The following is a 25134-nucleotide window of genomic DNA, read 5'->3' on the forward strand; positions in this document are numbered from 1 at the left end:
TTTCTCAAATATAGCAATATATCATCTGCATATGCTTGTTGAATGGCTAATAACAAGGGTTCTAATACAATATCAAAAAGCAAAGGAGACAGAGGACAACCCTGTCTAACCCCCCTCCGCAAAGTAAAACGATCAGAGAAATTATTATTAATATATAATCTTGCAGAAGGGGAGCTATACAAAGTTTGAATCATTTGTATAAATCCCGAACCTATACCAAACCATTCCAATGCTTGATACATGAAAGACCATTCAACTCTATCAAAAGCTTTTTCTGCATCTAGAGATATAGAAAAAACAGGATCCAGCACTTTCTTTAGATAAATTTAACATATGAAAGGCTAGTTTGATGCATATCAATAATAAAAGGGAGAGCCTTGACCAAGCATAAAGCCAATATCTTAGCCAAAAGTTCACCATCTCTGTTTGGCTTTGGCAAAACAATTGTTAAAGATTCAGCCATAGTACCTGTAATGCATCCCTTAGATAATTGGGATTGAAATAAATTTAGCAAATGAGGTAATAGGGAATTTTGAAATAATTTATAAAATTCTACTGTATAACCATCACCACCTGGAGCGGATCCAACTCTAAGAGACTTCAACGCTGTTTCTAATTTTTTTAGTGATATAGGCTGATCTAAACTTCTTTTTATATGATCAGGAACCTTCGAACCAATAATTAAGTTCAAAAAACTAAACCATCTTTCTCCCTACCATCATAAGACTCAGAAGAGTATAGATCTTTATAAAAATTTAAAAAGTTGTTTAAAATATTACCAATTTGATTATGTATAACTCCTTTCTCATCTTTTATTGCTATAATTTTTGTTCTTCTTTTCTTTGCTTTAAGGTAATTTGCCAATAACCTTCCCGCCTTATTTGAGTTTCCATAATACAAAGCTTGCTGAGAAAAAATATCTTTCCTTATCAATTTCGAAGCTAATTCACCTTTTGCTTTTAAAAGTTCTTGCAACGTGTCATGTTCCCATTTATCAATTTAGATTCCAAAGTTTAATTTCTTTTTCCAAAATAGAATATTGATTTTTAATTTGTTTTCTAATATAAGCAGAGTATGAAATAATGTTACCTCTTATAGTAGCCTTAAAAGCATCCCAAACATTTTCCATAGAAATTTCATCTAATAAATTATATTGAAAAAATTCAGTAATTTTAATTTGCAATTCATCTAAGAATTTTGTATCAACAAGCAATGCATTATCAAATCTCCAAACAGGTCTACTATACTCTTGCTGATCCATTTGAAGTTCAATCCATATACCCGCATGATCAGATAAAATAATTGGGTCTATAGAAGCTTTAATCACTTGTTGAACTAATTGAGTTGAGACAAGAATATAATCAATTCAAGAAAAAGACTTATGAACATGTGAACAAAAGGAAAATTCCTGATCCCTAAAATGAAGTATATGCCAAATATCTTTTAAATCACATGAATGTACCAAATTATCTAACCCTAAAGATTTTATATTTCTACAAGGTTTTTTATCCAATAACGGATCTATAACAGTGTTACAATCTCCAGCTACAACTAATTTAGAAGCAGCCAGTGGGAGAAACAATTGTAATGTTTTAAAAAACTCATTTTGATTCGAATTAGAGGCATACACATTAAACAAAGCCAGAGCATTATTTCCCATATTCATATCCACATGCACCCATCTTCCCTTAGGATCTGAACCAACCAATTTGAAATTAGCTGAACATTTTTTATTAATAAGAATAGCTACACCTGCTTTTTTCCCAACTGCAGGGGTGAAAAAACATTGCTTCACCCAACTCCCTATCAATTTTTTAGATTCTATTATAGACAGATGCATCTCTTGAATAAAGCAGATATCTGCATTCTATTTTTTCAAAAAAGTTAATGTTTTTTTCTTTTAATCTGATGGTTGAGGTCATTTACATTCAGAGAAAAAATTTTAATATCCATCCTTAATTTTAATCAAAATAAACTTTCCAAAAAAGAAAAATAACTTAAATTTTCCCAATATTCATAACTATAGCAATATTGTTTATAAAAATGTAAAAAAAATAGGCCCAAAAACAGAACCTTGAGGCACACCACTGGTAACATCCCTTTCCTCAGAGCGATCTCCATTGACCATTACCCTCTGTCATCTTCCACTTAACCAGTTCCTGACCCAGCCTGTCACTTTAGGGCCCAACCCAAGAGCACATGGTTTATTTTTTAGAAGACTGTGTGGAACACTGTCTAAGGCTTTGCTAAAATTTAAATACACCACATCTTCACACTCCTTCTATCCAATTACAGTGATACCTTGGTTTATGAGCATAATTCGTTCCAGAAGCATGCTCGTAATCCAAAGTGCTCATATATCAAAGCAAGTTTTCCCATAGAAAGTAAGTAGGAACGACCGCTATACTTATTGCGGCAAGGGATCTCCCTGCCGCAATAAGTATAGCGGCCGCCTGTCCGATTTCCGGCAGGAGGGTGCCCAACCCCTCCTGCCAGAAGATGCCCCCCCAACACTATCGATCGCCGGCAGGAGGGTGCCCAACCCCACCTGCCGGAACACCGCCTCCCCCCCCCCCCGACACAACCGATCGCCGGGAAGAGGGTGCCCAATCCCTCCTGCTGGAAGATACCCCCCGTCACTACCGATCACCGGCAGAAGAGTGCCCAATCCCTCCTGCTGGAAGATGCCCCCCTGACACTACCGATTGCCGGCAAGAGGGTGCCCAATCCCTCATGCCGGAGGACGCCCCCCCTCCAGGCCCCCCGCGCTAACACCCCTCCCCCATGCTAACACCCACCGATGACCACCCCTAACCTTCTCCCCCAACTAACCTTGCCCCCCCCAAACTAACCTCTAATTGTTGGCCGGCTGGACAGGTCTTGCTACCGTCAAGCTGGCGGGTCTGCCCCTTCCCGGCCCATCCCACGAAGCCTAAGGCCTCTAGAAGCCTGGACCAATCAGGCCTTAGGCATAGCGGGTCCGCCCATCCCCACTAAGCCTAAGCCTGCCGGCTGGAGGGTAGCAAGACCTGGCCGGCCAACAATTAAGAGGTTAGTTGGGGGGGAGAGGTTAGGGGTGGTCATTCGTGGGTGTTAGCGCGAGGGGGGGTCTGGAGGGGGACGTTCTCCAGCAGAAGGGATTTGGCACCCTCCTGCCGGCAATCGGTAGTGTCAGGGGGACATCTTCCAGCAGGAGGGATTGGACACCCTCCTGCCAGTGATCGGTAGTGTCGGGGGGAATCTTCCGGCAGGAGGGATTGGGCACCCTCCTGCCCGCGATCGGTTGTGTCGGGGGGAGGGGGGGGGGGCGTTCCGGCAGGAGGGGTTGGGCACCCTCCTGCCGGCAATCAGACAGGCGGCCGCTATACTTATCGCGGCAGCGAGATCCATTGCCGCGATAAGTGTAGCGGCCGCGTCTACTGTAACCCGATTCTGTAACCAGCGTCTGTAACATGGACGCCGGTTACAGAATCGGGGCTAGTGTAGGCCCGATTCTGTATAGGATGCCCCTCCTGGGCATCCTATACAGAATCCGGGCCTAAATGAATATGAATATACAGAGATCCTTTGAATTTAAAAACTCCTATTGTTATTTGGAGTGTTTTCAAAGTAGATACATTCATCTGAAAAGCAAGAACAGTAAAGAATTTTGATAAGTCTATGGAAGTGTTCTCTCTTTCCAGCATTACCACTAACAACTATACATGGTAGCATATATTAGTATATAAACTTCCTTTACCTTGGCATGATGTAAATCCACTCCATACATGGACAGCTTCTTGGCATTTTCTAAGAATTGAAAGTCTGCCTGTGCTGGAGTCAAACCCCTACAAATATACCATTAACAAAAATGAACATTACATAAAGCAAATGGCAAAAACACCCCCAATCTGTGAGTACTTATAGACAATACAACTATTTTACAAGAAGCTGTCAAAAGATTTCCAAAAGTTCTGTTATAGTACAGCACAACGTATAAATATATAAAACAAATGAACTATTGCTTCACAATAAAAAAAATTAAGGAAAAATATAGCTCTAGCATATTCCATCATTGATGTTTGAAGTGTGTTAAATTTAAACCATAAGAGAAGACCTCATATGACCCAGGGTTCTCATATGTCTACTACAGTGCACTAAGTAGTTAATATAGGCTTTAGCTAGTGCAATAATAATCCCATGATAACATCATAGGCAGGGTATGGATGGAGATTGCAATGTGTAGTCCACAACGAGTTATTACATGGTATATAGCATGTACTGTCAAATATGCAAATAGCACAGGTGTATGTAATGCTACCTATAGAAGTAGCATTGTCTGCATCAAACTTGACAGTAATATATTGTAAGGATCTATGCAGAAACTGAAAGGGGATGCTAGCCCTGTCCTAAACAGTTACTATAGAGACTTTGCATTTACCACATGGTAATTCTGGTTGTTAATGCAATAGGATCAAAAACTCACTTCATTTTGTATGCAGGCCACTTGTATGCAGGTTATCTTTACTCATTTGCCATGATTGGATTCTGTCATCAAACTAGTAAATAGGGTTTCTCTATGTCTGAAAACTTTTTTTATTCAAAGTTGGAAATTTGTATTTAAAAAAATGTATGAAAAGCTACATTAATTTTATAATAATTGGTATGTCTAGAAAATATTCTGTATGCACTGCTTTGCCTTTTAACTCTCAAAATGCTGTTCTTGAAATTTTTCATCACAACAAATAAAATTTCATTATTAATTTACAGGTTGAAAATATTGTATGAAATCAATAAAATTCAGAATTTAAATCACCTAATTGCAGGCACTATTCAAGGATATTTATTACTACTACATAGATAGTGCTGCTGAATATCTTTACAGACAACCCCTGCATTGTCCAGATAGTGCTGGGGTAAAGTATGGGTAGAGAGAGAAGTTATCCAAATAGCAATCTGAATACATCTCTATCTGAATAGTAGCAGTGCAATTTATTAAACTCCACTGCGGACATTTAAAACCGTGCTATACCTGTCACCTGTCTCTGTAGGGTGGAAGTTGGGATCTGAGGCTTCTTCGTCCTCATTTTATCGATTGCTCTGTCATTTGTTGTAGTGGCCCTGTATTAGTGTTTGTGATACGTGTATGCACCCGTTTTGGGGTTTTTTTTATGACAAGTAGATGTATGTTTAGTTATTTAAAACAATGCCAACTGTGGTGTTTAAATACATACTCAAATAGCTAATGAATTATTGTGATACTATTACTACATAATTAACTACATGTGAAATTAGGTTTTCAATGTTTTTGAAAAAAAATAAATAAATAATAATCTACATCTAAATAAGGTGTATTTTCTTTTAATTACGTCAAATTTTGCATGCTATTTTTTAACTAATTTGTGCTAGAGGAAAACAGCAAAAAATCCTGAATGACAAATGCAAACAGCACACTTCTTATCTTTATTAAAATCTGATATACTGCTAAATGGACAAAATGACATCATGGCAGTTTACAACAGTGTTTTTCAACCTTTTGACACCTATAGACCGGCGGAAATTATTTTGTGGACCAGCACCAGTCCACGGACCAGCAGTTGAAGAACACTGGGCTAAGTTCTGTCAATCTCCACCCAATATCCGCCCCAGACCCCACCCCCATAATAGTACTAATTGTAACACCATTTTTTCCATTCATTTTTCATATATACACACACACACACACACAATATAATCGTATTAACACCACATAATGGTTAACCACACAATTAAAATACACAAAGCACACTGTATGCTTTTCAACATTTATTCCTACCAGAAAACAGATAACCTCATGCAAATGAAGGACCAAAAACTAAAAGTATTAATATTTACAAACAAACCCTAAGATGCAAGACTCTGCAAGCAGTACAACCCCAGAGGAAAAGAAACAAATGCATTTCTTCCTGAACAGACAGCAGATGTAAATCAATCACTAAATAAAAAAATAAAAGTATCCCCCCTATCGTTGTTGTCTCTCTCCCTCCATGCTGTGCCTTGCCTTCTGGTCTGCGCCCCGGTGTTATCTTTGGACCAGTCCACGGTGCGATTAATGCGGTGTCTTCGAGCCAGCTCCCTGACTGCTACAGTGCACAAAGCTATGGGCAGCAGCTCCTCGCGCGCATCCCGCACCTCTTCTTTAATCCTTCCCTCCAACGCTGCGATGTCAGAGAGAAGGCTTCCAGTTCAAGCGAAGGATGCATGTAGGAGCATTTTCCCACGGCTTTGTGCACTGCAACACTCAGGAAGCCGGCCCGAAGACGCCACATTGATCGCACCATGGACCGGCGACTGAAGAACACTGTCTTCTGCCCGATGGACGTGCCAGCCCTGTGGACCGTCAGAAAATTTCTGTGGACCGGCACTAGTCCATGGACTGGCGGCTGAAGAACACTGGTTTACATCATATCAAAAAAGTTAAGATAGATAAAATAGATCTCTCACTCTATTATTGTAAGGTCATCTCATTTATGCTGAAGTCTATGTTTAATAAGGTCAAATATTTGCAGCTAGTCCAGAATTCATTATTTTGTCAACTTTGGCATGCTAAGATATTTGACCATAACATACCATTGCTACATAAGCATTTTAAGCTTTATATACCGCTATTCCTCCACATCTTTCTCCTCCCCTAATTTCTTCTGCAACCATTCTTGGTCCATTCATAACATGATCATCTAACCATTCAACCAGCTGCACATGCTCACCTTGAATCAAGACAATGCACTTTCTTTTTCATTGTTCCTCTTTTCTGGAACTTGCTCCCACTTCATTTACAGTCCAAGCTCTCCTATAAAAAATTTAGATCAATTCTTAAAAACTTACCTCTTCACTCTTTCTTTCTTGATATTTTCAGCATGAATGCTCGTTACCTGTAATTCTTGACTTCTTTTCCTACTATCCCTTTCCTATCAATTTATATTGTATGCCACTTGGGTACAATTTTTAAAACTCTAGCCAACCGTTTCACATGCTCAAAGGGACACTACCAGTGTATTACTATTCCGAAATGTTCTTTGTATTTTTGCGACTGGAAATCCCTTCTATTGTTTGTTTGACCTATATTTGAACTATAACACAATTTTTGTTCAAGTTTCAAGTTTTATTATTTTTAATATACCGACCATCAACAAGTATCTGGCCGGTTTACAATGCTAGGATAAAATAAAGAATTAAAATAATACTTATAAAAGGGGGAAAAGTGCACATTAAAGACGTTTTACAAATACAAACATGAAAGTGGAGATTAAAGGAGAAAAGGGGGGGTAGAGTTACATTGTTAGGAGTGGAGAAAAAAAAATTTTAGGCAATAAGTATAATTTCATAATTGCTCATGCCTAAAAAGTATTTAAAATGTATTATTTCCCCAAAAACTTTGCTTTTGTGATCAGGATAGTAAAATTTTGCAAATTTTCATCTTATAAAGTCACAGAAAGCAACATATGAATCACAATTAACATGTATTTATTGAAGTTATACAAAGATGACTCCAGAAGATTTAGAAGTGAGTGGTTTTTTGAGGTTTGCGATTATACTGTAAGTCACTTTTACGAATCAGCCCCCAGATGTAGTCTCCCATCATGTTCTCATTATATTGTCCTTGGTAGCAGCATTCAAAGTCTACTATATCCTGGTGGAAGTGCTCACCTTGCACTCATATTCTCCTTGAATGTCTCAAGATGAGCATCAAGGACAAGGACTTTGAGAAACATCTTTTAGCCCATTTTACTGTAATTCATCACCAGATTCTCAACCAACTCCACATAGTTTATGGCCTAGGAAGCCCCAAACCACTTAAACCTGTTTCAAACAGTTTTCAACTTCCTAATTAGCTTCTTGGGAAATTCTTTGTTCTCCAGAATCTTCTTTATCTGTGGTCTGACCTTTGCCTCAGACAGATTAGGGAAGATGTTTTGAAAGTACTTGAAGGCTGCCGATTCCTTACCTAGAGCTCTGACAAATTGTTTTATTAGGTCCAATCTGATATGCAGTGGTGGCATCAGCACCTTCCAAGGTCCACTAATGGTTCCCATTTGACGTTGTTACTCCCCACAGAGAACTTGGTCCTCTATGGCAGGTGCCTTCTTTAGTAGTGCGTCTTGGTTTCTCTGCTGTCCCAAAGGCAGAGATAGCAGGGAAACTTGGTAAAATCGCCTTGAACACCCATTAAGAATGCCATCATTTTTAATAAAACTTGAAAACTTGACAGCTCATTCGGGAGCATCAAGGTCATGCTGCTTTGTAATGAAGAAGTACCTGTCTCTTCCACTGGCTCACTCAGTGTACCTCCAAAAAGGAATTACAACAGCATCAATTAGGCGCCTTAAGTATGATGAGTATGACTCGGGAGGGAAGAGTTGTCTTCTTTCATATCGAAGGCTCTTCAGGGTCTTTATATTTCCCAGCATAATCCGCAAATGACGGTAGCTTCCAATCCTCTCATGACTGGCACAAGAAAGCCTCCTAAAACATTCCCGGTGCATGAGGCCATTCAGGAACTCATTGTGGCACAATAGTCTACGCCAAAGGCGGGTATCAAGGTGGTGAAGGCCATGAAATAGCTGGAACGCCGTGTGATCATCCAAATCTCTTCATCCAACTCACTTTCCGACAACTTCATAACTGCATCACTGGCGCTCACGACGGTCTGACCGCCGCCTGCACAGTTTGCTGGGACGTTCCATCCCCTGAAACCGCCGACACTCCGACCTCAAGAGTTGTATGTTTGGAAACCGGTGATGAGGCCTGCACAGACAAAGGCACCGCTGAGAGCAAAGGGGAATCTGCATACCATTTGCACGGGAAAGCTGCGGCACTTCCAACGCCATGATGGACTCCTTGCCTGCTCTATCTGTGCAACTGACCAAACATAGCCCCAATGGTGTTCTGCGCTTCCCACAGCGCGAATACTGCTTCAATGATTCAGCTGTCATGGAACACACCTACGCACAGCACACCCCAATGCCAAAACCGCAAAGGAAAGTATCTCACCTCGCACAGCACTGCAGTTCACTAAATAAATAAAGCAGAGCTATAAATGGTAGTTGCAGCCCAAACCCTGCAATAGCAAACTAAAGCCAATACCTACAAAGTTGGTCTCTCTTTTTTTTCTTTATATGGGAAAGAAGAACCAACAAGAACCAACAGACCCTTTAGTCCATACGGAGAGGATGGGGAAGGGACCGGGGGCCCAGGTGTAGCCCCCAAAGCTGGCACCCCTCAGCCAGACACCCCTATACTCACTGAAGAACTTAATCAACAGGAGCAACAGCCAGGAGACTCAATGAAGCCAGGAGCTAGAGCAATGGCAACCATCCACTGCTGGAATAAGAGAATACTAATTGAACAGGAGAAGTTTCATCCAGGATGAGCATCTGCAAATCAGTTCTCTATCTCTACCTGCTAGTAGATGTATGCTATCCCACTAGTCTCTGGATTCATCTGCCACTGTTGTTAAGGAAACATTATTATTTAATGACACATTATTATCATCTATATATTGCATAGTGACAAATCAATTACTTATTGTGGTTATAAAATTTTTAAAAATTGATCCCTCAGTAGGGTTGGTTTCTTTAAACTAATTCTATCAGTTTTTTGGCATGGTTTTCTCTTTTCAGCACAGAAAGTTATTTTTTGGGTTTTCACTATGATATCGGATTGCACCAGTTTTGGTGGACATTGTTTTTCTATAGGTACCTGGAGTAGATATGAGAACTCCTGCTACTACCATGTTTCCCCGAAAATAAGACCTAGCCCGAAAATAAGCCTTAACAGGGTTTTCGGGGTAGATCTTAATATAAGCCCTACTCCCAAAATAATCCCTAGTCCCGGGATTCACCGGCAGTTTCCGTTCCCTCCCTCCCATCCCTTGTGCAGCAGAACCCTTGAGAGAATATCCCCTCCCATGCCCCCGAGCACCCACACCTACCATGCAGCCAAATACCATCCTTCCCTCCCATCGGAACCCGGTCACGAGCCCAACTTAGCTCCCTAAGCAGCGTCGGCACTCTGCCACAATGATGTCATCAGTAATGCGGCAGAGTTCATGGGCGGACAAGGCCAACGCAGAGTGCTGCCAGCCCGATTCTGCTTAGGGAGGTAAGTAGAGCTCGTGGCAGGGTTACGATGGGAGGGAGGGAAGGATGGGGATTCGGCTACATGGCAGGTGCGGGTGCTCATGGGGGAGGGGGTGCTCGCTCAAGGTGCCTGCTGCACGAGGAATGGGAGGGAGGGTAGGGAAGTTGGGCAAGGGTCCTGCTGCACGAGGGATGGGAGGGGAGAAAAGATCCTGCACATGTGGGGGAGAGAAAGGAAAGAGGAATAATTGGGGGTCAAAGAGAGGAAAGGAGAAATGGATCATGTACAAACCCCAAAAATAAGACCTAGTGCCTTTTTTGGGCCTAAAATTAATATAAGACACTGTCTTATTTTCGGAGAAACACGGTACTAGCATTGCCAAATGCTAATCTTTGTGCATCTCAATTTGAGAAAAAAATGGCTATTTTTTTCTCAGTTTTGTTTCATTAAAGTATAACTGATTTACAGATGATTTTTTTGTTTGTTTGTTTTAATTTAGAATGACACTACAGTAAATGAAATTTATAAAGAACAATTTGAGAAAATTTCAAAAAGTATAACCCTTAACTTTTCAACACTACTGAAGATTTAGTTGTCTGAGATTACCAGAGGTCTCCACCTAAATGGAAATGTTCCTCTCCAGGAGCTAGAAAACTAGTTTTTTTTTTACCTCAGCTAAGCAAAAGGTTTCACTCTAACTAGAACTGGAAAATCTATGAGCCTGAAACTCTTACACAAGAGGATCATTGGAAAGATCTCCTTCCCCTACAATTCAAGGTCTGAAGGTAGAGGCGAATATGCATGTTTTACATTTGTATATTTTTATTCTGTACAGACCCCTCTTGCATTCTGTGAGGCAACATATTTTTTTAATTTCTTATATTAGTTCAGTTTATATACTGTATCTATTATGAAAATGTTTTTATTTTCATGATAGTGGCATGTTTGCAATATAGAAATATTCCAGCATATCACAAGCCTGGTATGCACACTGTAAAGTTACTTTTTCTAATTGCAACAGGGAAATCTAGAGTGTACCCTAAATGACATATTTATATAATTTGCACTCCATTTTGCCTTACTACTACACACAAAGCATATTTATATAAGTGACAGATATAAACAAAGCATCTCTAAAGTAATTATCTTCTCACTTATTTTCAGTGATAATTATATAATATACCTGTGTGTTTTGTGTAGTTCTACTACCTTGTCCTCCATTTCTTTTGTCTGACTGGGTGCAAATTGGAATTCACTGATATAATCACTGCTGTGCTCTTCTGGATCATAGTCACCCAACTCAGCTTGCAAAGCATATGAACCAAAAAGAGAATGAGTCACAAAAGAACATGGCAGTCGGCCAGAAGCAATATCCTGACGAAGCTGCAGGCACAGGAAATATCTGGGAGATAAGAAAAACAAATACAATGACAAAAATTAATGCTTATTGTACATGTAAATCAACAGAATGAAACCAGGTAATCCTGTAGGCTTTTGCTAAAATGATTTGGTTTAATATATATTTATTTATATATGCATTCATTATTTTGAATATGTAAGATATTTATTGAATGATTTCAAAATGAGTTTATATTTTATCTAAGAGACCCCATGAGATTCTGTAATACTAAAATAATAGTTAAGTGGAAAATATTTATTTAATTAACTAAATTATAAGAAGATGATAAAATATTGATTTAGTTATTACAATACAATAAATGGGAGTAAGTAATAAAATGATAATAGGAATTAATGAGAAATTGGAATAATATGGTTATTTTATTTTGGAGGTTATAAATGGGTTCATGGTAATGATATAAAATGGTACTAAGTTAAAATAACTATAATATTAAAAATATATTATTTAACAGGTTAGAGAATTAAAATATAATTTGATTATCTCAAACATATTAATCTATGATATTAGTTTAAATGATTCTAAGGATACATACTGACTCATTAAATAGATAATGAAGTATATTTTCTGAAACAGATTAAGTTATGTGATGAATTATTATAAATGTTTTAAGTGATTTATTTTTAAGAGAAGATTTAAAGTTAGTCTGTTGGGGATCTCTCATTGCCAGGTCTAATATGTGTCACCAAGTTTTCGCTTTTAATAATGAATTGGGGAGGGAGGGTGGGAAAAAGGGTTGGGAAGGGAGGATTAGGGAGGGGAAAATTAAATGTGCAAAGTTTTAAAATATGGGGAATGGTGTCTGTTCATAATAATTTAATTAAATCTAGTTATTTTCATTGGATTACGCATTTGGAAATAAGAATTTATAATGGAGATTAAAATTTTTTCTTTAAACTTTCATGGCCCTAACCATCAAATAAAAAGGGAAAAAAATGCTAGCCTTTTTGAAACAACAGAATGCTGACATGTATTATATACAAGAGACACATTTATCAATGGTAGAGTCAAAAAAATTGGAATGGGGGTTGGGTAAAACAAAGTTTTTTTGCCCCTGCAATTGGGAAAAAAGCTGGGGTTGCCATACTTATAAATAAAAAAATGCACAGCTAATTTTCAATTGATTCTGATCCCTTGGGTAGATGGGTACATGGGAAAATGAGCATGGGAAATAATACCCTGGAAATGTTTAATGTGTATGCCCCAAAAACAAATCAAATTGAATTTTTTTAAAAAGTTACACCAATTAATACTCCCACTGGCTGTTTCAAATGTAGTAGTGACTGGAGATTTTAAAGCTCTTATGGATCCATTAATGGATAAAAAACCAAGTAAAATTATGAAGTCATTAGGATTAGATAATTTGGTGCAATCTTGTAATTTGAAAGGTATATGGCGGATACGTCTTTTTAATGATCGGGAATTTTCTTTTTGTTCACAAGTTCATAAATCCTTTTCAAGAAAAGATTATATTTTTGTCTCAAATCAAATAGTACAATAAGTGACAAAAGCCTCCATAGATCCTGTCATTTTTTCTGATCATGGTGGTATATGGATTGAATTTAAGTTTGATGAGCAGGATTATAGCAGATCTGTATGGAGATTTGATAATACATTGATTGCGGATTCAAATTTTCTTGAAGAATTTAAATTAAAAATGAATGAATTTTTTCAAATTAACATTTCAGAAGAAATTTCCATAGAAACATTATGGGATGCATTTAAGGCTACCATGAGAGGTAATATTTTATATTCAGCATATATTAGAAAACAATTTTAAAAACAATTTTCTAATTTAGAAAAAGAAATTAAAAATTTGGAAGCTAAATTAATTGATAAGTGGGAGCAAAGTACCTTACAGGCTATATTAAAAGGAAAGGGTAAATATAATGAGATATCTTCAAAATTGGTAAGGAAAGATTTGTTTTCCCCGCAAACTCTGTATTATGGAAGCTCAAATAAGTCGGGAAGATTATTGGCAAATTATCTCAAAGCCAAGAAAAGAAGAACAAAAATTATTGCAATAAAGCATGAGAAAGAAGAGATACATACTCAAATTGGAAGTATTTTAAGACAATTTCTAAATTTTTATAAAGACCTAAATTCTTCTGAGCCTTATGAGGATAGAGAAAAAGATGGTTTTGAATTTTTGACTCTAATTGATGGACCGAAGGTTCCTGGTCATATAAAACAAAGTTTAGAAGAGTCTATATCATTAAAAGAATTAGAAACAGCGTTGAAATCTCTTAGAGTTGGATCCGCTCCAGGTGGTGATGGATTTACGGTAGAATTTTATAAATCATTTCAAATTACCCTATTTTCTCATTTATTAAATTTATATCAGTCTCAACTAAGGATTGCATTACAGGTACTATGGCAGAATCATTAACAATAGTTTTGCAAAAGCCAAACAAAGATTCCACTTTGGTTTCAAACTACAGGCCTATCTCGCTAATCAATGTAGATGGAAAATTTTTAGCTAAAACATTGGCTTTACGATTAGCTAAAGCTCTCCCTTTTATTATTGATATGCATCAAACTGGATTTGTTGCTAAGAGACATTCATTTAATAATACCAGATTGGCTTTTCACATGTTAAATTTAACAAAAGCCATGAATGATCCGGCTTTCTCTGTGTCTTTGGATGCAGAGAAAGCCTTTGATCGAGTGGAATGGACCTTCATGTATCAAGCATTAGATTGGTTTGACATAGGTTCAGGATTTATACAAATGATTCAAACATTGTATAGCTCCCCTGCTGCAAGATTATATATAAATAATAATTTATCAGAACGTTTTAACTTGCAAAGGGGGGTTAGACAAGGTTGTCCCATATCTCCTTTGCTTTTTGATATTGTTTTGGAACCCTTGTTATTAGCTATTCAGCAAGTAAAGGAGATACAGGGTATTCCTTATTCAGATCGGGAATACAAAGTTTCTGCATATGCAGATGATATATTGCTTCATTTGAGAAATCCAGAAACAACCATTCCATGCTTACTTGATTTGCTTGAGAAATTTGGAAAATTTTCAGGATATAAGAAATTGGAGCAAATCATAAATTCTTCCACTTAATGTGCATTGTACAAAGGGCTTGTTTGACTCATTCTCCTTTGCATGGAAGGAAGATGGATTAAAATATTTAGGTATTTGGATTAAAAATATGCTGGATGATACAATAAAAGAAAATGAAAAATTTTTATTAAAGAAGGTAACAGAAATGTGCGAGCAATGGAATACTCTACATCTTTCTTGGTGGGGGAGAGTTCAAACTATCAAAATGATGATATTGCCTGTGGTTTGTTATCAAATGGGTATGATACAAGTTTTTATTTCAGGGGTCCTTTTATAAAAAATTAAATCATATTCTTACAAAATTTGTTTTACTGGGTAAAACTCCTAGAATCGCTTTAGTATCTTTACAAAAACCAATTACCGTATTTTCGCGGATATAACGCGCGCGTTATACGTGATTTTACGTACCGCGCATCCCCCTCGCGCGTTATATGCCTGAGCGCGGTATAGAAAAGTTTTTAAACATAGTTCCCACCCCGCCCGACGCCCGATTCACCCCCCCAGCAGGACCGCTCGCACCCCCACCCCGAACGACCGCTCGCACGCGCTCCCACCCGCACCCGCATCCACGATCGGAGCAAGAGGGAGCCCAAGCCCTCTTGCCCGGCCGACTCCCCGACGTCCGATACATCCCCCCCCCCGGCAGGACCACTCGCACCCCCACCCCGAAGGACCGCCGACCTCCCGACAATATCGGGCCAGGAGGGAGCCCAAACCCTCCTGGCCACGGCGACCCCCTACCCCCACCCCGCACTACATTACGGGCAGAAGGGATCCCAGGCCCTCCTGCCCTCGACGCAAACCCCCTCCCTCCAACGACCGCCCCCCCCCAAGAACCTCCGCCCGTCCCCCAGCCGACCCGCGACCCCCCTGGCCGACCCCCACGACACCCCCACCCGCCTTCCCCGTACCTTTGTGTAGTTGGGCCAGAAGGGAGCCCAAACCCTCCTGGCCACGGCGACCCCCTAACCCCACCCCGCACTACATTACGGGCAGGAGGGATCCCAGGCCCTCCTGCCCTCGACGCAAACCCCCCTCCCTCCAACGCCCGCCCCCCCCCCAAGAACCTCCGACCGCTCCCCCAGCCGACCCGCGACCCCCCTGGCCGACCCCCACGACCCCCCCACCCCCCTTCCCCGTACCTTTGGAAGTTGGCCGGACAGACGGGAGCCAAACCCGCCTGTCCGGCAGGCAGCCAACGAAGAAATGAGGCCGGATTGGCCCATCCGTCCTAAAGCTCCGCCTACTGGTGGGGCCTAAGGCGCGTGGGCCAATCAGAATAGGCCCTGGAGCCTTAGGTCCCACCTGGGGGCGCGGCCTGAGACACATGGTCGGGTTTGGCCCATGTGCCTCAGGCCGCGCCCCCAGGTGGGACCTAAGGCTCCAGGGCCTATTCTGATTGGCCCACGCGCCTTAGGCCCCACCAGTAGGCGGAGCTTTAGGATGGATGGGCCAATCCGGCCTCATTCCTTCGTTGGCTGCCTGCCGGACAGGCGGGTTTGGCTCCCGTCTGTCCGGCCAACTTCCAAAGGTACGGGGAAGGGGGGTGGGGGGGTCGTGGGGGCCGGCCAGGGGGGTCGCGGGTCGGCTGGGGGACGGGCGGAGGTTCTTGGGGGGGGCGGTCGTTGGGGGGGGGGGGTTTGCGTCGAGGGCAGGAGGGCCTGGGATCCCTCCTGCCCGTAATGTAGTGCGGGGTGGTGTTAGGGGGTCGCCGTGGCCAGGAGGGTTTGGGCTCCCTTCTGGCCCAACTACACAAAGGTACGGGGAAGGCGGGTGGGGGTGTCGTGGGGGTCGGCCAGGGGGGTCGCGGGTCGGCTGGGGGACGGGCGGAGGTTCTTGGGGGGGGGGCGGTCGTTGGGGGGAGGGGGTTTGCGTCGAGGGCAGGAGGGCCTGGGATCCCTCCTGCCCGTAATGTAGTGCGGGGTGGGGTTAGGGGGTCGCCGTGGCCAGGAGGGTTTGGGCTCCCTCCTGGCCCGATATTGTTGGGGAGTCGGCGGTCCTTCGGGGTGAGGGTGCGAGTGGTCCTGCCGGGGGGGGGATGTATCGGACGTCGGGGGGGGGGGCATCAGGCTTTCAGGATGGGGACAGACCTTCAAGGGGGGACAGGACTTCAAGGGGGGACAGTGCACGGAAAGTCAGGGGGGGTGAACGGAGAGTCGGGACAGCGCACGGAAAGTCAGGGCAGTGCACGGAAGTCAGGGGGGGTGAACGGAGAGTCGGGACAGCGCACGGAAAGTCAGGGCGGGCGAAAGGAGCGTCGGGCATCATGCGCGTTATATGCCTGAGCGCGGTATAGAAAAGTTTTGGTACATATCATCGTGATTTCTGCGCGCTATACCCCTGTGCGCGTTTTACACAGGTGCGCGTTATATCCGCGAAAATACGGTACAGAGGGTGGGGTAAATTTTCCCAATTTTTATAGGTATCATCAAGCCTATATTCTGCACCAGGGTATGTATTGGATCCTCCCAGAGCTCATTGATAATACTCCAGACTGGTTGTGGTTGGAATGGCGACTCATGTTTCCTCTACGGTTATGACTGAAAACTAGCAAAACCCGAAAGAATGGGAGCTGAAATCGGTAGAAAAGAAAAAATCTCCCAAGCCCCAAGAAGGAAACTGAGATCAAGGGGAGAGACCAGCTGTAGTGCCTGTGGAGCGGAAAAAGAACCGCTTCACCTGAACAAATATTAATAATTTTTTTGTATATAGAGAGCCCTCAGTCACACAGCCTCCTCCGAACCCGGAGGTAACGGCTGCCACTGGCTTACACCCAGAGAGGTGTCAACTGTGAAACATCCCCGGGCTCTGTGAATTTTAGTGCTGAATAACACAAAAGTGCTCAAGAGTGCAAACAAAATCAAAACGCACTCACTACAGGTAGTCTCTACCCCTGATCCAGGGGGGCTAACAAGAAAGTACAAGTGTCCAATTTCGACCAAATAATGCCAAAAGAAGGTACTTAGCTTCTCTAAAAAAGCAGCCAGCAGGTCACCAAACGTCCTACGGGACTCCGTTTCAGGGGAGCACTCCCCCTTCTTCAGGAACGACTGACGCTGAGCAGAAGCCTCGGAATCATCAGGCTACAGGTTGGCAATAGAAGAAAATCGCGCTTGAACCAGAACAGATGCCTCCGATTTAAACTGCAGACCAGGAAACGTCACTGAAGTAACTGGTCACATGACTGAACAGCTGCGAGCGGGAAATAAATTAACCGGCCCGCATAAGTTGTAAAAGTTACTAAAAAGAACAAATGAGAACGAAAACCACATGAAATAAAAAAAACGAATGACTGAAAAACTAAAAGAAATGAGATGCTGACACAGTAGAAATTCAAAGTAAACCACAGGACACAATGAATATATTGAGTGGCAGCATACTTTTTGAATTTCTACTGTGTCAGCATCTCATTTCTTTTAGTTTTTCAGTCATTCGGTTTTTTTATTTCATGTGGTTTTCGTTCTCATTTGTTCTTTTAGTAACTTTTACAACTTATGCGGGCTGGTTAATTTATTTCCCGCTCGCAGCTGTTCAGTCATGTGACCAGTTACTTCAGTGATGTTTCCTGGTCTGCAGTTTAAATCAGAGGCGTCTGTTCTGGTTCAAGCGCGATTTTCTTCTATTGCCAACCTGCTGTAGCTTTATGATTCCGAGGCTTCTGCTCAGCGTCAGTCGTTCCTGAAGAAGGGGGAGTGCTCCCCTGAAACGGAGTCCCGTAGGACGTTTGGTGACCTGCTGGCTGCTTTTTTAGAGAAGCTAAGTACCTTCTTTTGGCATTATTTGGTCGAAATTGGACACTTGTACTTTCTTGTTAGCCCCCCTGGATCAGGGGTAGAGACTACCTGTAGTGAGTGTGTTTTGATTTTGTTTGCACTCTTGAGCACTTTTGTGTTATTCAGCACTAAAATTCACAGAGAGCCCGGGGATGTTTCACAGTTGACACCTCTCTGGGTGTAAGCCAGTGGCAGCCGTTACCTCCGGGTTCGGAGGAGGCAGTGTGACTGAGGGCTCTCTATATACAAAAAATTTATTAATTTTTGTTCAGGTGAAGCGGTTCTTTTTCCGCTCCACAGGCACTACAGCTGGTCTCTCCCCTTGATCTCAGTTTCCTTCTTGGGGCTTGGGAGATTTTTTCTTTTCTTCCTCTATGGTTATGTCATGTTATCAGCATCAAAATGCCTACAGTGTATAAAGAAAACAGAATATTAATGGATACATGGAAAACCTTACAATATGTTAATAATTTATCAGATATTCCAATCCATAAATCTACAAATCAAACTATATGGCTAAACTCCAAGATTCAAATTGGCGGATTTAAGGTCATCTGGAAGCATTAGATGATAGCAGGTATACGGATTTTAGACGACGTTATTTCAAATGGTAAAATGCTTGATTTTTCATAGCTGCAACATAAATATGGTTTTAATAAATCACAATGTTTTAGATGGTTGCAACTGAAGCAGACCAATCAAGTAGGGTTCCCTGACTGGAAAAGTCTTAATACGCAATATAGCTTGGAATTTTTATGCTTTCAGGCGGACTTTCTGGGACACCAGGCCGCACAGTGGTATAAACTGATAAATAAATCTGTAAAAAAAATGCCTAAAACATTCTTAGGGATATTTGGAGCATTGAGATTAAGCATCAAATTTCTGCATCTCAATGGCCACATATTTGGTCTTGGAGGATGAGATCTACAATGTCCGCATCTATGAGACAAACTTGTTTTTTTCTTTTGCATAGAGCATTTTGGACCCCAGTTAGATTACAAAAGTTAAATAGCTCTAAGTCTAATAGATGTTGGCATTGTACTCTTGAAGCAGGGACTCTAGATCATTTATTATATTATTGTCCCTTTGTCTTAGCCTTTTGGAAATCAATTTGGGATCAAATAAATTGTTTATTAGAGAATCATGTGGCACTATCGTATGATACGATTCTATTTGGTATGTCAATGAGAACAAAGAGCCAAATTTCATCAAATAATAATAAACTTTTATTGATTATGACAGGAGTCGCCATACAGCATATCACAAGTAATTGGAAAAATTGGAGTAGACTTAATTATAATTTCTGGTGGAATCCGTTGTGTCACACTTATAAAATGTAAAGAACAATAGCTATACAAAAATGAAATTATGATAAATTTAATAAGATATGGGGCCATTGACAAATTATTGCAATGAATATATACCATTTTCCATGGATAGTACATTTGTACATATGGGGATGGGGGTATCAATGTTACTAAAAGTTTAGATCAATAGAAAAGAATATTTCTATATATATGATTTATTTGATTGTATTAGTGTTGAGAAGGGTGGGAGGGAAGAGAGTAAACTTTAGGTATTTAATTGTTATAATAGAAAGAAATTCAAGTGGTATATTCAATTTCAAATGTTTTATTGGTTGTACACTTGATGTAAGATGAAAAAATGAATAAAGAATTAAAAAAAGGAATACAATAGATTTTATTAATTGGAGGAATAACTTCAGGGGTGAATTTCAGAATTTGAATCAATTATTTTCGAAACTTCTCCACAGGGGAAGTATCTGATTATCTCAAAAAATTTAAAATAAGTAAATTAAGAACATAAGAATTGCCGCTGCTGGGTCAGACCAGTGGTCCATCGTGCCCAGCAGTCCGTTCACGCGGCAGCCCTCTGGTCAAAGACCAGAGCCCTAACCGAGACGAGCCCTACCTGCGTACGTTCCGTTTCAGCAGGAACTTGTCTAACTTTGTCTTGAATAATCCCTGGAGGGTGTTTTCCCCTATGACAGACTGCAGAAGAGCGTTCCAGTTTTCTACCACTCTCTGGGTGAAGAAGACCTTCCTTACGATCGTACAGAATCTATCCCCTTCCAATTTTAGAGAATACCCTCTCGTTCTCCCTACCTTGGAGAGGCTGAACAACCTGTCCTTATCTACTAAGTCTATTCCCTTCAGTACCTTGAATGTGTACTCTGAATTACTATTTGTCAGCAGTCCAAATCGCAATAAGTTTGGACAGGACTCCAAATTTTAAGGAATGAGCTGGTGGAATGATGTTTTTCTTTGATCATCCTTTCAAATTTGGTAGTAATACATACTGTGTTCCACCATACCACGAACTCTACTTTGTCTAAGCTTTTCCAGGAATGCAATATATTTAATGCAATATATTTTTGATAGCCAAAAACAATAGGATACTGAGCAAGTGAGCATTGGGTTCTGAGATGTCTTGTATGAGACCCAGTTGTCCAAGTACAATAATTTTGAGATGCAATGGTTCATGAATCTTTAATATGGTGGAAATGGTGTTCCAAGCCTTACCCCAATATACTGTGAGATGAGGACATTGAAATAACATTGAAATGAGTTTGTTTTAATTAGGTAGATGTCTGTTTTTAATAACTAGGATTATATTATGTAATTCCTGGGTGATATGACCCTAGCTCTGTTTCTATAATCCATAATGAACTGCTGATATTTGTGGAATATACAAGTAGTCACAATATAATGTATTTAGTATACCATAGACAAGATAACAAAAGATGTACAATAGTAATTTGCTTCCTAATGTAACCTCCCTTGTTTAAGGTTATCTAGACAGATGCCTAAACTGTTCCCAGGATAGGTAGACAACAGGGGTGCTCACTATTTATTGGGACCATGGCAGGACTAGGATTTTCCAAGGAGGCCAAGTGAGCTCAGTACCAGACTTCACACGATGACGGAAACACCAGTTTTTTGCTGAAAAAACAAAATCTTTACTATCCTTCAGTTGATGGCCAACTATTTACAACAGTTATCTCTTCTACAGTCAAGCACAGAAATTACAAAAAGCTTCTCCTTATTACTCAAACTACACACCAGTTTGGTGAGGGCTTAGTTTTGCTTTGCACAGTTCACTTGCTGGAACACTTAAGCAAATGTTAACTGTGACCAAGTTTTAATTGGTTGGTAAACATTTACAGGATCCTGGGTAGCTATGTAATAGATATTGTGGCTCTGCAGTGATGGTATAATTAGATAGAAAATCATTTTCTTCCTGCATGCTTTGGATGAAATGGCAGGATGCATAGATGACAAAACAGGTACCCTGAACGAATCCTCCTCTTCTTCTTCCCTAGGGGTGGAAAGGTTCCCCATACTTTTTTCCACTAAAACAAGCCAGCAACCAGATTTCAGGTCTGTTATTTGTCATTTGGTCCTTGAATCCTCATCTCCTTTAGCTCCTTTTAATGCCAACATGAAGTATGACAGGCTGATTCTAAACTAAACTAAAGCTTAACTTTGTATACCGAGTCATCATTCTGAGAAAGCTCGACTCGGTTTACAGCAATTAAATAAACGGAATGATTTACAAATGATAAATAGATGATAATAGCAAAATTTCAAAAGAATTAATTTTCAAAATGTTTAGCAAATACAGTAGTTTTTAAAGATTTACGGAAAAACTGAAATGAACTGGAACTCCTTAAAAAAAAAGAGAAATGTAACCCGTAGAAGAACGAAGGTGTTGATGCCCCTGTACAGGTCGTTTGTGAGGCCCCACTTGGAGTATTGTGTTCAGTTTTGGAGACCGTATCTGGCGAAGAACACAAAAAGGCTTGAAGCGGTCCAGAGGAGGGCGACGAAAATGATAGGAGGTTTGCAACAAAAATACGTATGAGGAGAGACTGGAAGCCCTGAATATGTATTACCTTAGAGGAAAGGAGGGATAGGGGAGATATGATTCAGACGTTCAAATACTTGAAAGGTATTAACGTAGAACAAAATCTTTTCCAGAGAAAGGAAAATGGTAAAACCAGAGGACATAATTTGAGGTTTAAGGGTGAGAGACTCAAAAGCAATGTAATTGATTCACATTGGCTTCCCATCAACCAACGAATAATCTATAAAATTTTGCTTTCAGTATTTAAAACATTATCCACTAACGAACCGCAATTTATAGATCGGCTACTCATTCCTTATAATACTACACGTTCTCTCCGTTCCGCATCTCAGAGTCTGTTAATGATTCCTTCTCTGAAAATTATCGGAACCAGACGACACGACATATATTCTGTAATGGCCCCTCAAACCTGGAATGCCTTGCCCTTACATATAAGAGAAGTTAAAGTTCTCAATAAATTCAAAAATATTTTAAAAACATTTTTATTCAGAGATGCTTTTAATGTTTAAAATAATTCATTTTATTTAATATTCAATGTTTAAATAATTCATTTGTATCAATTCCAATCCCTTTCCTCATGTTTTCTCCCTATTCGTTTTTCTTTTCCTTAAAATTAAGATAAATATTAACATTGTAACTGTTCTCTCTTACTTTCCATTCCCCTATGTATCATGTTTGTTTGTTTTGTCTGTTTTTAACCCTCCTTAATGATGTACAATGGATTCTTGATCTATCTTAAATATTAATTGTTACTCGCTTAGTATGCAATAAGCGATTTATCAAATTTTAATAAACTTGAAACTTAAGGAAATTCTTCTTTACGGAGAGGGTGGTGGATGCCTGGAATGCGCTCCCGAGAGAGGTGATGGAGAGGAAAATGGTGATGGAGTTCAAAAAAGTGTGGAATGAACACAGCGGATCTAGAATTAGAAAATAATTGTAAATATTGAAGAACTAAGGCCAATACTGGGCAGACTTGCATGGTCTGTGTCTGTATATGGCCGTTTGGGGGAGGATGGGCTGGGGAGAGCTTCAATGGCTGGGAGGGTGTAGATGGACTGGAGTGAGCTTTGATGGAGACTTCAGTAGTTGGAACCTAAGAACAGTACTGGGCAGAGCTTTATATCCTTGCCCAGAAATAGCTAAGGAGAAGAAGAAAAACAAAACCCAACAAAATTTTTAGACTGAATCAGGTTGGGCAGACTAGATAAGTCAATCATTCGGATCGTTATCTGCCGTCATCTATTATGTTATGTTTGCATAGAGAAATCGCTGATTCCAAGTGTTTACAGAGAAAACCACTGATTCCCAGCACACCGTGTTTTGCCTCTCCTTCAGAAACAGGCCAGGTCTCCCATATTATCCGCGGTTTCACCATTTCACGATGGATTTTAATAGAAAACAGCAAATAACAGATGAAAAAGTTATTTGCGGTCTGTTAATCCCCTATCACAGCGAATACGGAGGGAGAAGAGTAATTGCTTCCCCAAATTATCATAATCTCTTCTATTCTTCCTTCAGTTTCCAGAGGATTCTATCGTCTCTTGAAAGGAAATATTATTTCTTCCCCGATAATTTTCTTTCCTTTAGTCAAGCAGATAAATCCAGTGCCTGATTAAAGGGAAATGTTAAAAGGGCAAGATCAATGTAGGGAGACACAATCAGGAAGTGTAGCTGACATCACTTTAGAAGCACAGTTAACAAAAAGGTAACCCAGACCTCAACAGCTCCTTAATTTTGAAGAGGTGCCGAGTGAGGATCTGCTAAGAGGAAGAAAAACTCCATTGGAATATCTTACACACAGGCATTCAAACTTGGGAAAAGGTAAACTTGGGCTTCAGTAGATTATTTCATTATTCTTCTCTTTTACTTTTTTTAGTTCAGTACTCAGTTTTTTTCAGCAAAGTCAGTTTAGGCAATAGTGTAGCCTTTAGAGTCTCTGTTAGGGTTTTATATAAAAATGTTTCTGTCTAGATTAGTATTTTAGGTTGAATTTCAGAGTGTAAGAAAAGATCACATTAGGGTACAGAGAGCAGTTGAGGAGTCTCTGTTTAGGTCCAGATGCACTACAGTCTCCATGCGTCTAACGATCGTCATTAAACCGGTTGAATCAGTTTAGCATCGACCTTATTTAACTGACCAAAGTACACAATGGCTCACCGTATGCTTTTCCATGCATCTTTTGCAGCCTTCAACTCTGCTATACAAAGATGTCATTAGTATTAAAATGAGGTCATTAATATTAAAATCAGTCCAAGATCGATGCCCTAACATTGCTTTGCAAAGCACAAAATATAACAATTACGTCTAATGACCCCCCCCCCCCCAAAAAAAAAAAAAAAAAAACCCAACAGGAGGATTGCCCACTCCTTCCTGCCTTGGCTATCTTGACCACCCCCACACCCGAGTGCCCAAAACATGGCCCCACCACACCATAGAAGAGTTTTAGGTTCCTTCCCCCTGCATCCCAGGATGCATCGGGAAGGTCTACCATTTTTAAGAGGCGGGCTTGCCGGAAGGCAGGAGTATTGCCAGATTACTACAAGGTATGAAGTGGGAGGGTGAGTAGGGGTTTGGAGAGTTGTGCTTGAGCTAGGGTGGCTCTGAACTGACTTTCTCCAGCCCACCAGAGCCTTCTCTTGGGGATTTGTTGGTGGGGTGGGGTGAGGGGTCAGAAGGGGAAGCCTTGGTGTCGGGGGGGGGGGGGGTAGTGTGGGGAGTCCAGGTTTTGGACAGTCAGGGATGTGGGGGTGGTCTGGATGGCTAAGGCAGGAGGGAGTAGGCATCCCTCCTGAATTTTTTTTTTAGTTGTTAGGAAGAGGGGTCATCGGTGGGGGAGGCAGAGTGTGTATGTGTGGGGGGGGGGGAGTCAAGGTAGGAGGA

General features: G+C 40.7%; 1 protein-coding gene across 10 annotated transcripts in view; it reads right to left on the bottom strand.

Moving 5' to 3' along the window:
- The window catches only part of EPB41L2 (erythrocyte membrane protein band 4.1 like 2), a 451080-nt gene that overhangs the window by 232020 nt on the left and 193926 nt on the right, over positions 1-25134 (bottom strand). For all 10 annotated transcript variants that reach the window (XM_033936201.1, XM_033936204.1, XM_033936198.1 and 7 more), the window contains exons 7-8: positions 11282-11500; positions 3740-3827 (exon numbers count right to left, since the gene is read on the bottom strand). In XM_033936201.1, the coding sequence (XP_033792092.1) occupies positions 3740-3827; positions 11282-11500 (307 nt within the window). The remainder of the gene's footprint in view (positions 1-3739; positions 3828-11281; positions 11501-25134) is intronic.

The sequence above is a fragment of the Geotrypetes seraphini genome, chromosome 3 (genome assembly GCF_902459505.1).
Source record: "Geotrypetes seraphini chromosome 3, aGeoSer1.1, whole genome shotgun sequence".
Classification (NCBI taxonomy): domain Eukaryota; kingdom Metazoa; phylum Chordata; class Amphibia; order Gymnophiona; family Dermophiidae; genus Geotrypetes; species Geotrypetes seraphini.